This window comes from Rhodnius prolixus, unplaced genomic scaffold (assembly GCF_049639745.1).
Source record: "Rhodnius prolixus isolate KJV_2025 unplaced genomic scaffold, Rpr scaffold_12, whole genome shotgun sequence".
Taxonomy (NCBI): domain Eukaryota; kingdom Metazoa; phylum Arthropoda; class Insecta; order Hemiptera; family Reduviidae; genus Rhodnius; species Rhodnius prolixus.
In genome coordinates this window covers 78,693-98,138 of record NW_027411635.1, presented here as the reverse complement: position 1 = coordinate 98,138, position 19,446 = coordinate 78,693, and the positions used below count along the sequence as shown (strand labels likewise).

General features: G+C 34.8%; 3 protein-coding genes across 3 annotated transcripts; 2 read left to right on the top strand and 1 right to left on the bottom strand.

Moving 5' to 3' along the window:
• Positions 1-835: 835 nt before the first annotated feature.
• Positions 836-4,523, top strand: LOC141462085 (uncharacterized). The gene has a single exon (XM_074143685.1). It carries the CDS (start codon positions 3,576-3,578, stop codon positions 4,332-4,334), a length of 759 nt encoding a protein of 252 aa, XP_073999786.1. The 5' UTR covers positions 836-3,575; the 3' UTR covers positions 4,335-4,523.
• Positions 4,524-9,170: 4,647 nt separating this feature from the next.
• Positions 9,171-10,856, bottom strand: LOC141461934 (putative carboxypeptidase RC0549). Its single transcript, XM_074143416.1, has 2 exons — positions 10,706-10,856; positions 9,171-10,069 (listed from the first exon to the last, which is right to left on the bottom strand). Exons 1-2 carry the CDS (start codon positions 10,854-10,856, stop codon positions 9,171-9,173), a joined length of 1,050 nt encoding a protein of 349 aa, XP_073999517.1.
• On the top strand, positions 9,874-12,405 carry LOC141462084 (uncharacterized protein RF_0471-like). Its single transcript, XM_074143684.1, has one exon. The coding sequence runs from the start codon at positions 11,042-11,044 to the stop codon at positions 12,224-12,226; it is 1,185 nt and encodes a 394-aa protein (XP_073999785.1). The 5' UTR covers positions 9,874-11,041; the 3' UTR covers positions 12,227-12,405.
• The last annotated feature ends 7,041 nt before the right edge of the window (positions 12,406-19,446 follow it).

The window sequence follows — 19,446 nt, the reverse complement described above, 5'->3', positions numbered from 1 at the left end:
AGAACCAATTAATGAATATAGAAAACTTTTACAAGAAAAAATCAAGAAAACAGAACAAGTAACTTCTAAAATTCTGAAAGTACAAAGCTTCTTATTTTAACAGACTGATTACAGAAATTATAGATATTGTTTATCTGTTGAATTGAGTCAATTGTAAAAAGTTGTTCGAAATTATCTTTATCTGAAGTACCTGGAGAGCAATATTGTTTTAAAAAGAAAGATCTGATTGGGTTTAGGGCTTGACAGTGGAACAGGAAGTGAAACAAATTATCTGGCGATTTCAAATCACATAACAAGCAAACGTTATCAGAATCAAACGTATAAAAAGAATTATTAATATGTAGCCTGGCATTGTTTATATTTGAAAGGCGAAGCTGGGAAATCACTCTTATTTTCTTTATTTTGCAATTCATTTCTAAATACAACTCTCCCACTCCAAAATTTGAAACGAGCCTAAATAAATTATTGTATTTACTATTTAGAATATTTTCGACATCTTCGCTATGGAGTTTATTAATAAATTTATTTATTATATTGTTTTTTTCTTTTCTAATGATCAGCGAGTCTTGTGTTATAAAGGTGTCCAAACTATTGATTGATTCTAAAGATTTTTCCAGGTAGTTTATTAATCCAAATTTTTTAGTAGATGTAGCATTATTCAAATATAAAGTGTTGTAACAAACGCGGAGTAGACGGGAGTTATCCATTTCTAGTAAATTGATTATAAAAGAAATTATGGCTTTCAGTACGGTTACTCTGATTGGTGTGATTCTGTATTCCATACGGACAAATGAATTAGGTGTTGTTTTGGGTAGATTATACAGACTTTTTATACATTGAAGCTGAACTCTTTCCAATTCGTCTAAATATCGATATGCCCAGATTTCGCACGTATACAGCATAGTAGGTTTTATTATTGAATTTAATAATTTTAACCTTGAGTTATGTTGGGTGGCTATTGCGTTTATTAAAATATTTTTGACTTTATTACTTTAATACCACTGTAAAATTTCTCCCAGTCCTGACAGGAAAGAATATCTGGACTAAAAGATTTAACCCTAAACTTGGCTACTGCAGACCAAAACTCAGTAGTATTTTTAACATTTCTTAAAGTCACCTTTATATTATCAAAATAATTTCTCTTATTGGACATTATTGTATTTTTATAATCTTGTTTTAATTTATGGTACTCGGTTAAAGAAATATTACTGAACAAGCTTGCCTTGCAGATTTTTAATTGAGCTTTAACTTTCCTTTTCGCTAAATGGCAGGAATGATTAAACCAAGGTTTATTGTCAACTCCCCTATTAGACGAAGAATAATTATAATTTCTAACAGTCAACATACCAGAAGATTTCATTACCTCGTGCATATGATTAATAAAAAAAGAGTACTTTTCATTTAAAGTTGAAACATGGCTCACATTAGAAACGTCCGGATCGGCTAATAAGGCCTTAAACTTACTTAAGGTTTCATTATCTCTATTCAAACAATGCACTGTAGAATTAGAAATAACATTTTTATAAGATCTGAGTTTTAAAGAAGGAATTTTAACTGACAAAATACATAGATTATGGTCGGTGAATTGAGAATTATTAATTATGTCAAAATTATAAATATAATGTGCACAGCTTAAATTGAACCAAACCAAATCGACAACGCTACAACCTCGTTTATTGATGTTTGTGAAACGGCCTAAGATTTCATCTCCTGGTGTTCTACCATTGCATACACAGAAACCGAATTCATTCATTAAATCTACCAAGAGTTTGCCTCTGTTGTTTACAACTAAGTCCTGCGAATTTCTGCTATTTGATAAAAAAGTATTTTCAAAAAATCATCCTCAAAATCATTAAGTAATCCTATTCGTGAGTTAAAATCACCCCATATTATTATATTAGCTTCAGAGTAAAGTTGTGACAAAAAATATAAATGATCAGAAAAAGAATTGACAATATTTAAGTCATCTAGAGAAGGTGGCCAATAAACAACACCCAAAATAAACTCAGAATTCCCGAGAATAAAATGTAAACACAAAAAATTGTCTGTTAAGATTTCCAATTTGATTTCTGAAAAAAAATTCTTTTTAAAAAAAACCATCAAACCGCCGGATGCCCTACCCTTTACATGAAATTTAGAAGCTTTAGAGAAAAAATAATCATAATTACTCAAAAATGAAGGAACGGAAAAGTCATCATAATGAAGCCAGGTCTCGCAAATACAAAATATGTGAAGCTCTAATATTTTATCTATTTCACCAGTTAATAAATTATACAAACAGCTAAAACCAGTAATATTCCAAAACCCTAATTTCAAATAACTATAAACCTCTGAATTTAGACAAGCAAAAACATTTTTTGAAATACCTGTAGAAGTACAATTACTTAAAAAACCTTCGGTTTCTTGAACAAAAAATCCTGCATAGTTGAAGATTGTGCCTGTTTGACGTTCTTTCTGGACCGCTTTGAACCTGTTGACTTAACTGAAGCGTCTGAGTCAGCAATGTCATCTTCATCTTCAGTACAAATCGTTTCCGCTGACAAGACCATAGAGGGACCACCACTCAGCAACGGTAAATCTTCAACTGAACTAATTACTTTCGGTACGCCCTCGACACTTTTCTTAACGAATATGCGGCCGTCACGATGCCAAACCGAAAATAATAAGCCTTGCTTTTTTAGCTCCCTGGCCTGAACAAATAACTTGTAGGCAAACGGCGAAAGCAAATCATTAACATATATCTGTTGATTATTGTCAGACGACTTTAATTTATCTTTATTCAATTTGGAGTTTCTTACAAATTTCCTTTTAATAGAAGAATACAAAAATTTAACAATTATTGAGGGTGGATAACTACCCCGACCAAACTTCCGTCGATAAATATAATCGACTGTTTCCTCCCTCAGAACAACATCAATTTGTTTTGACAAACCTTCAATGATGGAATAAAGATTTTCATTTTCTGATACAGAAATGTTATCTATTTTGATGGTATTTGAATAAGGAGTATGCGAACAAAATAACATCTCTTTGTTCAAATTATTAATGTGTTTCTTTAAATAATTATTCTCATTGAAGAGTTTAGAGATATTTTTTTTACAAACTTTCAGGTCCTTTTCTAAATTAGAGCTGAGTTTTTTAAATTCTCTTTTAAATGTTTGCATATCAGTACACAGAGAAGATTGTTCTTTTCTGAAAGCTGTTATCTCAGCAGAGAGTGAATCAAGTTTGGCAATAATAAGAGAGTTTATGGCATCACTCCCACCACCGAGTTCAGCTCGAGCCCCACTACTACCATCGCTCACTGGTTTGTTATCTGCCATGGTACCAAAGACCACAAAAACAAACTCCGCACGAACAAATTTTTCAGTAAAATAAGTTAATGAATATTGAAAAAAGTTTATAATTTTTCAAAGTTACTTAATAAATCTAAAACTTTTTAACACAAAAATTAAACAAAAAGTTAAACAAAAATTAAACAAAACTAAATCACTAAAATTTGTGTAAGAAACACACTAGAAAACCAGTTAAAAAAATTAAATAAAGCAGAGCACAAAATAATACGTCCGCACTCTATGAAGGTTCGAGGTCAACTCAATGCAGTAAATAACGATGGATGGACTCCTTTACATTTGGCTGCTCAAAATAACCACAAAGATGTAGTCGAAGTTTTATTAAATAATAAAGCAAATGTTGATGCGATAGAAAGTTCTCTTGGATGGACTCCTTTACATTTGGCTGCTAGTGATGGCTATAAAGGGATGGTCAAAGTCCTAATAGAAAAAGGGGCTAATGTTAATAAAGAAGATGAAGCTGGATGGACTCCTTTACATTTGGCCTTCATGGGAGGCAAAGAAGATGTAGCAGAGGCTCTAATAGAAAAAGGGGCAGATCCTTTATTAAAAGATAAGTACAATAAAACGACGAAAGGAAACCTAGCTGAGAATGGAAATGTGACACAATCTCTAATGAATTTTAACGAATATGTAAAAGATAATATTCTTTCAATACAATCATGTGGCGCTATAGATATAAGCGAACTGGTAAGCTTTTTACAAAGTAACCCAAATATTACTTCACTTAATTTGGCGGATAGCAACATTGGCAATGAAGATGTAAAAGAATTAACTAAACTCACAAATCTTACTTCACTTACTTTAGTGGATAATAATATTAGTGATGAAGGTATAAAAGAATTAACCAAACTTACAAATCTCACTTATCTTGATTTATCGGAAAATAACATTGGTAATGAAGGTGCAAAAGAATTAGTCAAACTTAAAAAGCTTACTTATCTTGCCTTATCGGGAAACAATATTAGCTATAAACGCTAACTATGGATTAGAAAGAGAGTAGAGAGAGGAAGAGAAATAGGGTAAACTCCAGTATTTTTGCAACAATAGGAGGTTACCCAATGCATAAGAATATAACAGAGTTATTCTGTTTTGTAGATGATTATTGTAAAATAATAGATGAGAACTTTGAAAGTAGACTACTAGCCAATGGTAAAAAACCTACAAGAGTACCTGAAATAACGTATTCTGAAATTATAACAATAATCCTATTATATCAGCAATCTAGATATGAAAACTTTAAATCATTTTATATACGTAGCTTAAAGCCATTGCATAAGTCAGACTTTCCCAAACTACCTTCGTATGATAGGTTTATTGCTCTAAAGCCTCGGGTTCTATGGTATTTAGCAATGTTGCTGCAATGGTTATGTGAGCAAGCAAAAGAAACAGGTATCAACTACGTTGATTCAACCCCTATTGCAGTTTGTCATGCGAAAAGAATATCCAAAAACAAAGTTTTTGCTGGAATTGCAAAATTAAGCAAGAGCTCTTATGGCTGGTTTTATGGTTTCAAATTACATATGGTAATCAATGAAAAGGGTGAAATTCAAGGGGTTACTTTAACAAAGGGTAATGTTGACGATAGAAAACCAGTTCCAGACCTGACCAAAAAGCTAGTAGGTTTATTATTTGGAGATAAAGGTTATATCCAAAAAGATTTATTTCTACAATTACTTGATAGAAATTTAAAGCTTATTACCAAGATAAAAAAAGGTATGAAAAACGCATTAATCTCGCTAAATGAAAAGATTTTGCTGAGGAAAAGGTCTATCATTGAAACGGTTTTTGGTTACCTGAAAAACAGACTAGAAATTGAACATACTCGCCATAGATCCCCCGTTAACTTCCTAGTTCACATTTTTTCTACACTCATTTCATATTCCATGCAATCCATAAAGCCTTCCATTTCCAGCTCTTTCTTCATCGGCTAATCCATAGTTAGCGTTCTGAGGCAATGAGTTCATCTAAAAAAGTTTCAGAAAAAGCCAAAGTAGCAGTGGAATGGTTAAAGCCTGGTGATATAGTGAACAATACATCTTCTATAGAAGTGATTAAATTGAAAAGTGAAGGGAATGCTCAAAATTCCCCGTCGATATCGGTTTAATAGCTTAAGAAATTTCCTAAGGAAACTATCTTATCGCTTTTCAAATAGCTTTAAGATCCTGCAGGCCAGTTGCTTGTTGTATTACGTCAATTAGGAACACCTACCTCAAGTAAATTCTTTGCCGCTTCTGTTTCCCCTATTTTTTTACCCCTTTCTTTATCGATCTGTATTTTTTTAGATACTGATATCATTAATGAATGAAACTTGTCACGTCTACAGCGGTGCATAATAATGCTGTTACCATATGTCTCGCATCTACACAAATTACTGGCAATCCAACAACTCTTTGCACATCGATATTGCCCGCTTTCTGTTCCTATTGATTTGTATTCTTTGCCTTGACTAAGCAGAAACTTAGCTATTGCACTGCCCTCACTTGCAACAACTTCTTCTTTAACAATTTTTCCTTTCTTATCAACAATACTAATAAAAGTTTATTTGAGTGAGACATCTAATCCGCTATAATATTTCATAAAACTACTCCTATTGTAGAAGTTTAAATTATTTTTGAAGAACCAATTCATTGAATTCGTGCTAAAATAATGGAGTATGTCTCTCCATCATTCAATAGCAATTACAGTATGTGTCTTTAAATATGGAAGTTATTGCAGAAAATAGAAAAGCAAGGTTTGAATACTTCATCTTAGAAGAATTTGAGGCAGGTATAGTCCTATTAAGTAGTGAAGTTAAATCGCTGAGGGAAAGAAAAGCAAACATTTCTGACGCTTACGTTATCAAAAAAAACGGTGAAATATGGCTGCACAATATGCATATTGCAGAATATAAAGCTGCAAGCAAAAGAAACCATAGGCCGAAAAGGGAACGTAAATTACTTCTGCATAAAAAAGAGATAAATAAACTAATTGGCCAGATTAAAACTGCTGGAATAACTGTTGTGCCACTTTCAATTTATTTCAATGACAAAGGATTGGCAAAAACTAAAATTGCCATTGCAAAAGGAAAAAAACTCTATGATAAGAGAGCAACCATAAAACAGAGAGAGTGGGATCGTGAGAAAAGTAGATTGTCTAAGAATGATTTGTAGCAAGGTATGTCTTTAAATCCAGTAATTTTTAGCATTCGTCCTGTCTCTATATATTGGTATTCTTTGGCATATGTTTTAGGTATAGTCTTTGCATATTGGTATTTACACAAATTGGACAACCAAAAAATATTTACCAAGAGTTTTTACGATTCATTGTTAACAGCCGTTATTGTAGGTATTATCCTTGGGGGTAGGCTTGGCTACGTGTTGATATACGATCCAGTTTTTTATATAAGCAATCCTATCGAGATACTGAAAACCTGGGGAGGAGGAATGTCATTTCACGGTGGCGCCATAGGAGTTTTGTGTGCGGTGATAATTTCGTGCAAAAGACATAACATTCCTATATTTTACACACTAGATCTAATTTCTTGCGGAGTTCCCATAGGCTTATTTTTAGGTCGCATAGGCAATTTTATAAACGGGGAGCTATTTGGCAGAGTTACAACTGTGCCATGGGGCATGGTATTTCCAGAAAGTGGTGATAATTTGCTACGCCACCCAAGTCAGCTCTATGAGGCATTTTTCGAGGGACTGCTATTTTTTGCAGCTATAAATTCACTGTTTTTCTTGACTAGAATAAGGCTATATCGTGGTGTATTAACTGGTATTGCAGTTATGTGGTATGGAATAGTGCGTTTTATAGTCGAGTTTTTCCGCGAACCAGACTACCAAGTTGGCTATTTATGGCTTGATTTGACTATGGGGCAGTTGCTTTCAGTACCTATGGTTTTGCTGGGAATAATCGTATGCCTGAGCGCATTAAATTTGAAATTTGCGGAGAAAGTGCAATAGTTCCTGCATAGTTTTTAGCAGCGTATATCACCTAGTAGAAACGAAAAAAACTACTTGACAACCTTCGCTAGCGCCTTTACAATAGAATTGTGGGTGTTTTAGGCCTAAAATTTATCTTTAATCTTTGTATTAAGTGACAAAAGCACAGTATAAAACAAGGCGTGTTATGTTTAATTTTTGCAGCATGGACACTGCATGTCTTTATAAATTTTTGTCTACATTAGCTGAGCCTCGCTTACTAAGCGGTGTAAGAGAGAACCGGACGCCAAGTTTTTGAGAGAACAGTAAACAACTCACGTTGCGGGGTTTTTTGTCTTTTTTTTAAATTAGTTAAAATCTTAACCAATCCCATTTTTTTACAAAAAAATTGCTTGACAAGTTTTAACATTCCCCTTATCATAAAATTATGGGTATTTACAACCCCAAGGTTAGCTACTTGTCAAGCGTAAAGAGCATTAACGCCAAGTTATTAAAATAGATATTGACCAGGGCTTCTTTTCTCGCTTGGTAAATTTCTTAATACAATTGCAATGCAAGATGAGGCTTGGGTTCGTAGGTCAATACATCCGAAACAAAAAGATTGAATATTTCTCCAGAATTGTGTATAATTATTAATATTTTTAAGCACTATAGTTGTGGCTTTCTCAAAATTTCTCGACCCAAAAAATGATGTAGCGTTTCGGCGCATCTTTGGTACAGAGAAGAACAAGGATATTCTCATTCATTTCCTCAATGATATCTTGGGCTTTACTGGCAAAGATGCAATACAGGACATAGAGTTTTTGAGTACTATTTTGGACCCTGATATTGCTGCTAAAAAGCAAAGTATTGTCGACGTTCTCTGTAGAGATGAAAATGGGGTGCAAGTGATCGTCGAGATGCAGGTTGCTAAAACTAAAGGCTTCGAAAAACGTGCTCAATACTATGCAGCTAAGGCGTATTCAAGACAGGCTAATAAAGGTGACCAATATGAAGACCTCAAAGAAATTATCTTTATTGCCATAGCAGATTGTATCTTATTTCCTGACAAGTCTGAGTATAAATCAAAACACACTATTCGAGATGAAGATACTAATGAACACGATTTAAAAGATTTTTATTTTACATTTATTGAGTTGCCAAAATTTCCAAAAACAAAGGAAGACCAATTAGATAGTATAGTAGAAAAATGGGTCTACTTCTTCAAGTATGCGGAAGAAACTAGTGAAAGAGAGTTGGAAAGAATAATAGGAAGTGATGTGATAATCAAAAAAGCATATGAGGAGCTAAATAGATTTAACTGGTCAGAAAAAGAATTCATTGCCTATGAACAAGAGATCAAGCGTATTCGTGATGAGAAGGCTGTCCTAGCTCAAAAACTTGATGATGCTAGAGAGAAAGGTATAGAAATCGGCAGACAAGAAGGCATCCTCATCGGTCATCAAAAAGGCAGAGCAGAAGGAAAAATTGAAGTTGCTAAAAACCTACTTAAAGCAGGAGTTTCTATTGATATCATAGCTCAAACTACTGGTCTTCCTAAAGCTGAAATTGTGCAACTCAAAGAAGAAGTTACGAGTTAACCGCTTAGCTACCAATATATTTTGAAGTAAGCTGCCCACAGGATTTTTTTTGCCTTGTTTTTTATTTGGTGAATTCCTCGATGTTTATAGCTAACATGAACTGGATGGAAAAATGAAATGAGACCCCAGCGTCACGCGCTGGGATGACAAGGAGAAGGGCTACTTATACCAATTCCCATTACATGGGACAATAACTAAAAAAAAGCCTCTACTTAAGCAAATAGAATAGCCAGGTAAAACGGCATTGTTATCTATTCGATCCCTGCATAACGGGAATTGGTATTAGATGGTACCAACATTGTGCATCCATTCTACTGTGATACAGGTAGATCAATCTGTAAATTCTGCACATCCATAAAAAACAGACCTTCTTTCTCGTCTTGAATGCCGATGGTAGTGTGGGTATTAAGAGGTAAGGGATCGTTTGTATACCCATGACCTATTCCTTGAATTATGAACACCGGACAGTTGACACTTTTTGCAAACCTCTCTTTTACAATTTCAATAAGATTATCGTTACCGGAATTAGTAAAGTTGCCAAAAATTACCGCTTGCACTCCATCGAAAATATGAGCTTGTTTTAGGTGATCTAAATTGCGCTCCATTGCATATGGATAAACTCTTATGTCTTCCAAAAATAAAATTTTGCCTTTTGCATTTACTTGCCAAGCAGTTCCTATGCTATTTTCAACCAAAGTCATGTTACCACCAACAATTTTAGATTCTAACCTGCCGTTTTTTAGTTTAATACCATTGTCGATTATTTTTAAGTTATCAAATCTAATGGAATCTCGTTTGTTCAGAATTAACTCTTTTAATTTTTCAACAGAGCTTTCAGAAACAGAGTTATTTACTATCATTTCCAACATGGTACCGTGAAGAGTTTGCCAATCATATTTTGCTTGCAGGTAGATGTGCAAGGCAGTTATATCGCTATAGCCTATGAGAACTTTTTTATTTTGGGCAATTCTTTCTTTTTTATCATTGGGTAACTTTTCTAGGTAGGGAATTAGACGAGAAGCTCCTGTTCCTCCTCTAATGCACCAAACTATTTTGCTATCGCCGATTAAAGCACTAATCAAATCATTTGCTCTAAATTCATCGGAGTTAGAGTAGAATGGATTATCGTTACTGTATATTTTCTCCGAAACATGGGGATAAAAACCTAAGGCTTCCACATATTCTTTTATGGTAGTTATACCAATTCCCGCTACACAGGGATCGAATAGATAACAATACCACTTTACCCAGCTATTCTACTTGCTCAAGTAGGGGCTTTTTTTAGTTATTGTCCCATGTAATGGGAATTGGTATTAGATCTGACTCTTTCCCCTTCGAAGAAGGAGCAATAATATCAACTTGATCAACTGCACAGACACTCGTGTTAATACATAAAACAAGGATGAAGTATAAAATGTAAACAATAACGGAACGCATTAAAATATCTTATAAAACTCTTTTTTTAGTATGTCGTCCAATTCAGAAAGTGAAACTTCAACTTCTAGTTCTTTCATTGATGTAACACCATAATCTTTCAGCCCGCAAGGAATAATGCCCCTGTAGTGAGAAAGATCTGGAGAGACGTTAAGTGCTATGCCATGGTAAGTTATCCATTTCCTTACACGAATGCCAAAAGCCGCTATTTTTTCTTCTACTCCATTGTTATTCACCCAAATACCTATTCTATCTTCTTTGAATTCTCCGGTGATATTAAAATACTTTAGAACATTAATGATCCAATTGCTTAGATCTCTGATATATAGCTTTACATCGCATTTATTTCTTTTTTTAAGGTTGAGCATTAGATATATAATGCGCTGCCCCGGGCCATGGTATGTGTATTTACCACCCCTGCCTGTTTTATATACAGGGAATAATTTTTCAACAATGTCATCATCTGTTGCACGGATCCCTGCTGTATAAAGTGGAGGGTGCTGGAGCAGCCATACTAGCTCATCAGATAAACTATCGTAAATTCTTTGAATTTTTGCTTCCATGAATTTTACAGCATGGTTATAATCGATAAGTTGGTTGGATATTAGCCACTTTACCATATTTTATTTCTTTTCTTTTTTAGTGTAGCAGTAAGTTCTTTTCCTGTCATCCAGGTGAATACTCAGATCTATATCTTCATTTGTGACTACGGAATCTTCAAACACTTTTAGACAAACAGGAGGCAAATATGAATCTCAATATCTTTCAAAGGAGAAAAGCACATAAATACTCTGCTTTGCAGCTCATAATGGAGCCAAGCTGGAGTGAGCGCAGTTATGCGAGTTTTGCTGAGGAAGGCTACGTCAAAAATGTTATTGCCTTTCGAGCAATCAACATGATTGCAAATGCTGCATCTTCAGTGCCTTTTATTCTCTACCGGCTCACTGATCAGGGAAAGTCACAACTAAAAGTTCATCCGTTACTGAAGTTACTTTATTCTCCCAGCCCAATAACATCAAAATCGGAGTTTATTGAGGGAATTGTAACTTATCGGTTAATTAGCGGCAATGCTTATGTGTTGATGATTGAGCCGAAAAACAATAGGAAACCGCCAACAGAGCTCTATCTTCTGCGCCCCGATAGAGTTGAGATTGTTCCTGGAAGGAATAACGTTCCTTATACATACCGCGACACTGTGAACAATAACAGTTATGACTTTAAGGTCAATAAGCTAACTGGACGTTCAGCAGTGCTACATCTTAAAACCTTCAATCCTTTGAGTGATTGGTATGGACTGTCGCCAATTGAGGCAGCAGCATATAGCATAGATCAGCATAACCAAGCTGGTGCTTGGAATCAGGCAATGCTGCAAAATGGGGCAAGACCAAGTGGCGCAATAGTTGTCAAACCAGCAAAAGATGGGAACAGTGGAAATTTAAGCCAGGAGCAGTATCAGCGCTTGAAAGAACAGATAAATGATCATTACTCAGGCTCTGTTAATGCTGGAAGGCCAATATTGCTTGAAGGAGGCTTGGAATGGAAGGAAATGAGTCTATCGCCAAGAGATATGGATTTTATTGAATCCAAACATAGCTCAGCTTGCGATATTGCACTGGCTTTTGGCGTTCCACCGCAGTTGCTTGGCATACCAGGCGACAACACTTACAGCAATTTGGTCGAAGCACGCCTTTCCCTTTGGGAGCAAACGGTTTTGCCAACACTTGAAAACATTGTCTGTCATCTAAATTCTTGGCTAACACCAAGATTTGGTGAAGATCTGTGCTTGTCATACGACAAAGATGCAATAGAAATTCTCATGGAAAAGAGACAAAAGCTGTGGAAATATGTGGAAAACGCAAGCTTCATGACCCTCAACGAAAAAAGAGAAGCGTTTGGCCTGCCGCCGCTGCCGGGTGGTGATGGGTTGGGTTGAAGATTTTATACACAATATAAATATAGCAATATTAATAAATATCAAATATTTATGTTGCATTATTATATTAGTACATTAATAAGTTGGAGGTATTTTATGAATGAAGTACAACAAACAGAGTTAAATAAACAGCTTTTTAGTGCTATTAAAAAAGGAGGGATAACAAAAGTAAAAAAGTTAATAGAAGATGGAGCGAATATTGATGCAGTAGATCTGTATGGACGTACTCCATTATATCTGGCTACTAGAAGTGGTCACCTAGAGATGATCAAAACTCTAATAAACAAAGGTGCTGAGGATGTTGATGTAGTAGATGAGGATGGAAGAACTCCATTACGTTTAGTTGTTGAAGATGACCATATAAGACTTATACCTCACTTATTCCTTGAACCCGGTGTGCAAAAAGTTGTTTCTATCGAGCACGAACATGAGGAAGTAGCAAAGATTTTGGTAAAATACACTCTGTTAAAAGATACCGAAGTGAACAGACCAAATTATTTAGAGCAGGATTCTAATTTTAACAGGAAGGTGTTAGAATATTGGAAGCAATGTCAAGAGGAAATCAGAGAACTTAAAGAAGAGAATAAGCCACTGTATGACTTTTTAAGAGAAAGCAACATTGATAATCTAGTTATACCAATTCCCATTACATGGGACAATAACTAAAAAAAGCCCCTACTTAAGCAAATAGAATAGCTAGGTAAAACGGCATTGTTATCTATTCGATCCCTGCATAACGGGAATTGGTATTAGTATATGGGAAAGAAATAAAAATGTACGCAGTAAGTTTGGCAACCAAAAAAGCTTACAAGAACAATATCCAGAATATGCCCATATTTTAATTAACAAGGCTAATGAAGCAGAAAAAGGGGAATGTTTAAAAAAGTGCGTCAAACCAAATTTTTAGTTCAACTCAATTTTTAATCGACTAGGGAAAAATATCAAGTTGAGAAATAGGTAATGCCCAATTAGATATAGTCCAATTCTGTTCTGCCTTTTTTATGAGGTTTTTTTACATAATCCACAAACCATTAGTTGATGCTTTATCAACACATTATGAATCTGATTTCGAAACTATGACATTTGCTGATATAAAAAACTTTTTAAAGTTCACAATGGTGATTTTAAAGAAAAACTGGGAAATGGAGGAATAACTCTGATTAACTTTGTAGATTTTCAAGATATTAAGGATAGACATATTCCTACATTAAAAACGCTAACTATGGATTAGCCGATAAAGAAAGAGCTGGAAATGGAAGGCTTTATGGATTGCATGGAATATGAAATGAGTGTAGAAAAAATGTGAACTAGGAAGTTAACGGGGGATCTATGGCGAGTATGTTCAATTTCTAGTCTGTTTTTCAGGTAACCAAAAACCGTTTCAATGATAGACCTTTTCCTCAGCAAAATCTTTTCATTTAGCGAGATTAATGCGTTTTTCATACCTTTTTTTATCTTGGTAATAAGCTTTAAATTTCTATCAAGTAATTGTAGAAATAAATCTTTTTGGATATAACCTTTATCTCCAAATAATAAACCTACTAGCTTTTTGGTCAGGTCTGGAACTGGTTTTCTATCGTCAACATTACCCTTTGTTAAAGTAACCCCTTGAATTTCACCCTTTTCATTGATTACCATATGTAATTTGAAACCATAAAACCAGCCATAAGAGCTCTTGCTTAATTTTGCAATTCCAGCAAAAACTTTGTTTTTGGATATTCTTTTCGCATGACAAACTGCAATAGGGGTTGAATCAACGTAGTTGATACCTGTTTCTTTTGCTTGCTCACATAACCATTGCAGCAACATTGCTAAATACCATAGAACCCGAGGCTTTAGAGCAATAAACCTATCATACGAAGGTAGTTTGGGAAAGTCTGACTTATGCAATGGCTTTAAGCTACGTATATAAAATGATTTAAAGTTTTCATATCTAGATTGCTGATATAATAGGATTATTGTTATAATTTCAGAATACGTTATTTCAGGTACTCTTGTAGGTTTTTTACCATTGGCTAGTAGTCTACTTTCAAAGTTCTCATCTATTATTTTACAATAATCATCTACAAAACAGAATAACTCTGTTATATTCTTATGCATTGGGTAACCTCCTATTGTTGCAAAAATACTGGAGTTTACCCTATTTCTCTTCCTCTCTCTACTCTCTTTCTAATCCATAGTTAGCGTTTCAAGATACACCGCTACTTTTTCAGTAGATCTATATTTACCTCCTAATACCAATTCCCATTACATGGGACAATAACTAAAAAAAGCCCCTACTTAAGCAAATAGAATAGCTAGGTAAAACGGCATTGTTATCTATTCGATCCCTGCATAACGGGAATTGGTATAACTCTGAGCTTTCATAGCTCTTGTTAAGGTCAAAAGATCCGCTTTTTGTAACCTTTCCATATAAACTTTTGGCATTAGAGGAAACTCTATTAGCAGCTTTTTTTGACAAATCTTCAATAGAGTAGCCATAATTTGTAACCTTATTCTGTAAAGCTCAAATTCCCTCTCCATATCAAAATGAGCAACTTGTCCTAAAGCATGAACCCCAGCATCAGTCCTGCCACTGCAGTGCAAAGTGACTTTCTCTCCACTGAAGTTAAATATAGCATTTTCTATGGTCTCCTGGATTGAGTTAGCAGAATGTTGTTGTTTTTGCCAACCAGAGAAACTACTACCGTTATACTCTATCGTTATTTTGTATCGCACTGCAAAATCTATCTAATACCAATTCCTGTTATGCAGGGATCGAATAGATAACAATACCGTTTTACCTAGCTATTCTACTTGCTCAAGTAGGGGCTTTTTTTAGTTATTGTCCCATGTAATGGGAATTGGTATAATTTTCTATCTTATACCAAATCTCGCTGGTAATAAGATAGATTAATAAAGAGTACTTTTTACCTACAACTGGAGGTTTAGAGACAAATTTATGGTGTGTTCTACTTGGATGATACATAACTGGTCCTAAAATCACAATGTTTGTGCAATTTCAGTAGCAGGTTGCTTGAGTCCATACTATTATATAGTATAACACTGTATAAAATATGACCTTTAAAAAGCTCAATCTACACTTAGTATCAGATTCAAGTGGTGAAACCGTTATATCAGTTGCAAAGTCAGCTCTGAAACACTTTCGTTCTGTAGAAACAATTGAATATGTTTGGTCTTTTGTGAAAAAAGAAGAACAGATTGATAGAATTTTGGAGGAAATCAATAAGAAAAGTGATGAGCATCACTTTGTTATATGTACTATTACTGATGATGAACTAAGAAAATATTTAAAAGATAATTGTATAAAATTGGAAATTCCCTATCGAGCAATATTATCACATATCATTAGAGAAATTTCTTCCTATCTTGAAATTGAAAAAGACGAAAAGCTTGACTTGCATACTGAGATAAATAATGAGTATTTTCAGCGTATTGAGGCAATAAACTACACTATTAATCATGATGACGGACAAAATATTCAAGATATTGACAAGGCAGACATAATCTTGATTGGAGTTTCGCGTACATCAAAGTCTCCCACCAGTATGTATTTAGCTTATCGGGGCTATAGGGTTGCAAATATTCCCTTTGTTAGTGAGGTACCCTTTTATGTTGACTTAACAAAGTTAGAGAACAAGCTGACAATAGGGCTAACAATAGATGCAAGTAGGCTGGTGGAAATACGTAAAAATAGACTTACTTCAATTAACAACGAAAATAATAATGTATACGCTGACCCTAAGAAAGTAGAAAAGGAAATTAAAACAGCAGAGTAGCTTTTTAAACAAAACAATTGGCTAATTATCGATGTAACACAAAAGTCGATCGAGGAAGTGTCAGCAACGATTATACAACATTTTAATAGAATATGATAAATTTATCAATTGACTAACTCTTTGTAAGTAACCATAATATAAAATAATTTGGTTTTCGCTATAGTTATGAAAGTTAAAGGCTCACTAAAGTCCCATCGCAGCAGAGATAAAAACTGTAAAGTTGTGAAAAGGAGTGGTAAAATTTACGTTATAAATAAAGTAAAGCCAAGGTGTAAAGCCCGCCAGGGTTCTTGAGTATCAGCCATAAGTTGGTTATGCAAGGGGCTTATTGGTTACCTTGAGACAAACAGTGGCTGTGTCAGTTGTATATCCAGGACTTGGCTTGCAGTAAAAGGGTTCTAAGCTGTAACTAGGGTGCTTTTAGCTTTTTGTTCACTTTTTCATGTTATACGTTTTTTAGTTTCTCATATGTAGAAGTATGATGTTTGTATTTAGGAATAAGAAGAGGCTACTGTATTTAAGCACAGCTTTGCTCATTTCTTCTCTTACACTATATTTTAGTATCAGTACGATTACGGGTAAACGTGGCTTATCAGCATTAATGGAAAAAAAAAAAGAGATAGAGTACAATAAACTTTTGCTGAAGAATATATCTTTTGAAAGGGAAAAGTTGAGTAATAAAGTACTCGGCCTATATGAAAAAAGCTTAGATTTGGATTTGCTTGACGAACAAGCAAGAAATGCTCTGGGTTATGTGAGCCCTAAAGAGTTAATGGTTGTTCTTGATGTGGAATAGCAACATCTTTAAACAAAAGAAAAAAACGCTATAATCGAAGTGCAGGCATTATAAACGAGATGAAAGTGAAAAATATCTTATTAGCGCTTTTAATACAGGCTATGTTTGGCCGATCCTATTTTGCTCAACTGTATTGAAACCCCAGAGATTTATGATCTTGATGCAAAACCAAAAAGCTTTAACTCTTCGAATAATTTAAGAAGAAAACCTGGTTCTCCAAATAGCGCAACAGGAGAATTGATAAGCATAGTGGGTAGAGTTACTGATGTAAACTGTTTGCCAATACAAAACGCTGTAGTTTCTATATGGCACGCGAATTCACACGGTGTAAACCATTATGACGAGAATGTGGAGGATGATAAGCTTGATCCAAATTTTGCTGGGTCAGGAAGGTTTATAGTGAATAACCTTGGCTATTATAATTTTATTACAATAGCACCTGGTAAGACCGGTGATAGGGCTCCACACATCAACTTTTTGGTTCAACATCCAGATTTCCCAGAGTTCACAACACAAATGTTCTTTGCCGACCATAATTGCGACAACTGTGCTGATTCTGCTCTTGGGGATCTTATTGATAATGGGCTTGCAAGCCTTTTGATAGCACCATTTACTTATAATGATCGGGCCATTAAGACCTACACGTTTAATATCACCTTAGGTGGGTATAACAAGTTTTCTGATAAAAGATAAAATCCTTGCATATCAGGGGAGTTCATAGTAGTCTTAAGCGCTATTGTACTTAAAATGTATATGAAAAACATCCTGCTAATGTTTTTACTATGTTTTATGTGCAGCTTACAATTATTTGCAACGGAGATGTCAACGATGAAGATAACAATTTCTAAAGCTTTACCTGATTTTGAAACGCTAGTAGTAGGTTTGTTTGAAAATGATGAGTTTATAAGTAACGGTAAGGTTTTACAAGATAAGCAAATTACAGATAACATCAAAAGATTTAGTGATTTCAATGGAGGTTTTGGTGAATTTTTCTCCATTACTTCATCAGAGGGAAAGAATGTTATAGTTGCCGGGCTTGGCAAAAGAGATGAATGGGATGAAAACAAAGAATTAAATATTGGCGGAAAAATATATTGCGAACTAAGCAGATTAAAAATCAAGCAAGCGGCAATTTCAATCGAAGGCAATGCAGCAAATGTTGCATACGGTGCATTTTTGCGCAGTTTTAAGTTTGATAAGTATAAAACCAAAAAGGATGAAAAAGTTACAGAAGTAGAGGAGATCACGGTGCTAGCGAAAGATGAGCAATTCAGTAGTGCTGAAAAATCATTTAAGTGTTTAAGACAAGAAGGTGAAGGTATATTTCTTGCACGTGCTCTTACTACTGAACCACCTAATGTTTTATATCCAGAATCCTATGCTGATTATATAAAAACCGAACTTACCAAACTTGGCCTTGAAATCGAAGTGCTTGGTAAGAAGCAGATGGAAGAGAAAAAAATGGGAGCATTGCTTGGGGTAGCACAGGGAAGTAGTAAAGAGCCAAAATTAGTAGTGATCAAATGGAATGGAGCTTCCAAGGAACAAAAGCCTGTAGCTTTTGTGGGTAAAGGTATAACGTTTGATACTGGTGGAGTGTCACTCAAGCCTTCGCGTGGCATGGAGTCAATGAAATATGACATGGCAGGTTCTGCTACTGTGGTTGGGGTGATGCGTACTCTAACTGGACGAAAAGCAAAAGTAAATGCAATTGGCGTAGTTGCACTTGCAGAAAATGCAGTGGACGGTAATGCTCAAAGACCAAGTGATGTAGTAACTTCGATGTCTGGACAAACAATAGAAGTGTTAAACACCGATGCAGAAGGAAGGCTCATACTTGCGGATGCTTTGTGGTATACGCAGAACAGATTCTCACCTAAGTTTATGGTTGATCTTGCAACTTTAACTGGTGCTATAGTGGTTGCGCTTGGGAATAACGAGTATGCTGGTCTTTTTTCCAATAATGATGAATTAGTAAATCGTCTTACCAATGCAGGAAATGAAGTAAACGAGAAGTTGTGGCGTTTTCCTATGAATGAGACTTACGATAAAATTATCGACTCACCGATTGCTGATGTCCAAAACATTGCTCCTGCAGGTTCTGGCGGGGATAGCATAATGGCTGCGCAATTTTTACAGCGTTTTGTAAATGAAACTTGCTGGGCACATTTAGACATTGCAGGCACGGCCTGGCATGAAAAAGGCACTGATATTTCTCCAAAAGGAGCGGTGGGTTTTGGTATAAGGTTGCTTAATAAATTGGTTGAGAAATACTACGAAACAGGTAACTGAAGCCTTAATACTGAAATTTAGGAAGCTATCACTTTTTGATCTTTTCTTTTGGGCTTGCTGGTTCAGAACTTGGACTATCTACTTTAGAAGGTGGCTTTTGAACTTTCTCATTAACTTTTTCCTCTACCTTTTTTATGTCACTGTTACCAAATTCCATAATTTTAGGTAGAAATTCCTCCATAAAACCTTTCAATTTCTCCATATCATCTACATGGGTACTATCACCTTTTTCTATAAGCCTTTTCATATCCTCCTTCGAAAAATCTTTAATCTCTTCCCCTTCCACCAATTTTTCTATAGCAGACCGTTGCTCTTTATTTTGAAGCATTTTTATTATTTCTATTTTGTTATTA

What these genes read in the sequence shown, in the direction of transcription:
- LOC141461934 (XM_074143416.1), bottom strand. Translation starts at nt 10,856, where the DNA reads ATGGAAGCAAAAATTCAAAGAATTTACGATAGTTTATCTGATGAGCTA. An exon ending in ATATAAAACAGGCAGGGGTG is followed by an intron (nt 10,070 to 10,705) that starts GTAAATACACAT and finishes ATCCCTGTGTAG; the next exon opens with CGGGAATTGGTATAACTACC.
- LOC141462085 (XM_074143685.1), top strand. Translation starts at nt 3,576, where the DNA reads ATGAAGGTTCGAGGTCAACTCAATGCAGTAAATAACGATGGATGGACT.
- LOC141462084 (XM_074143684.1), top strand. Translation starts at nt 11,042, where the DNA reads ATGAATCTCAATATCTTTCAAAGGAGAAAAGCACATAAATACTCTGCT.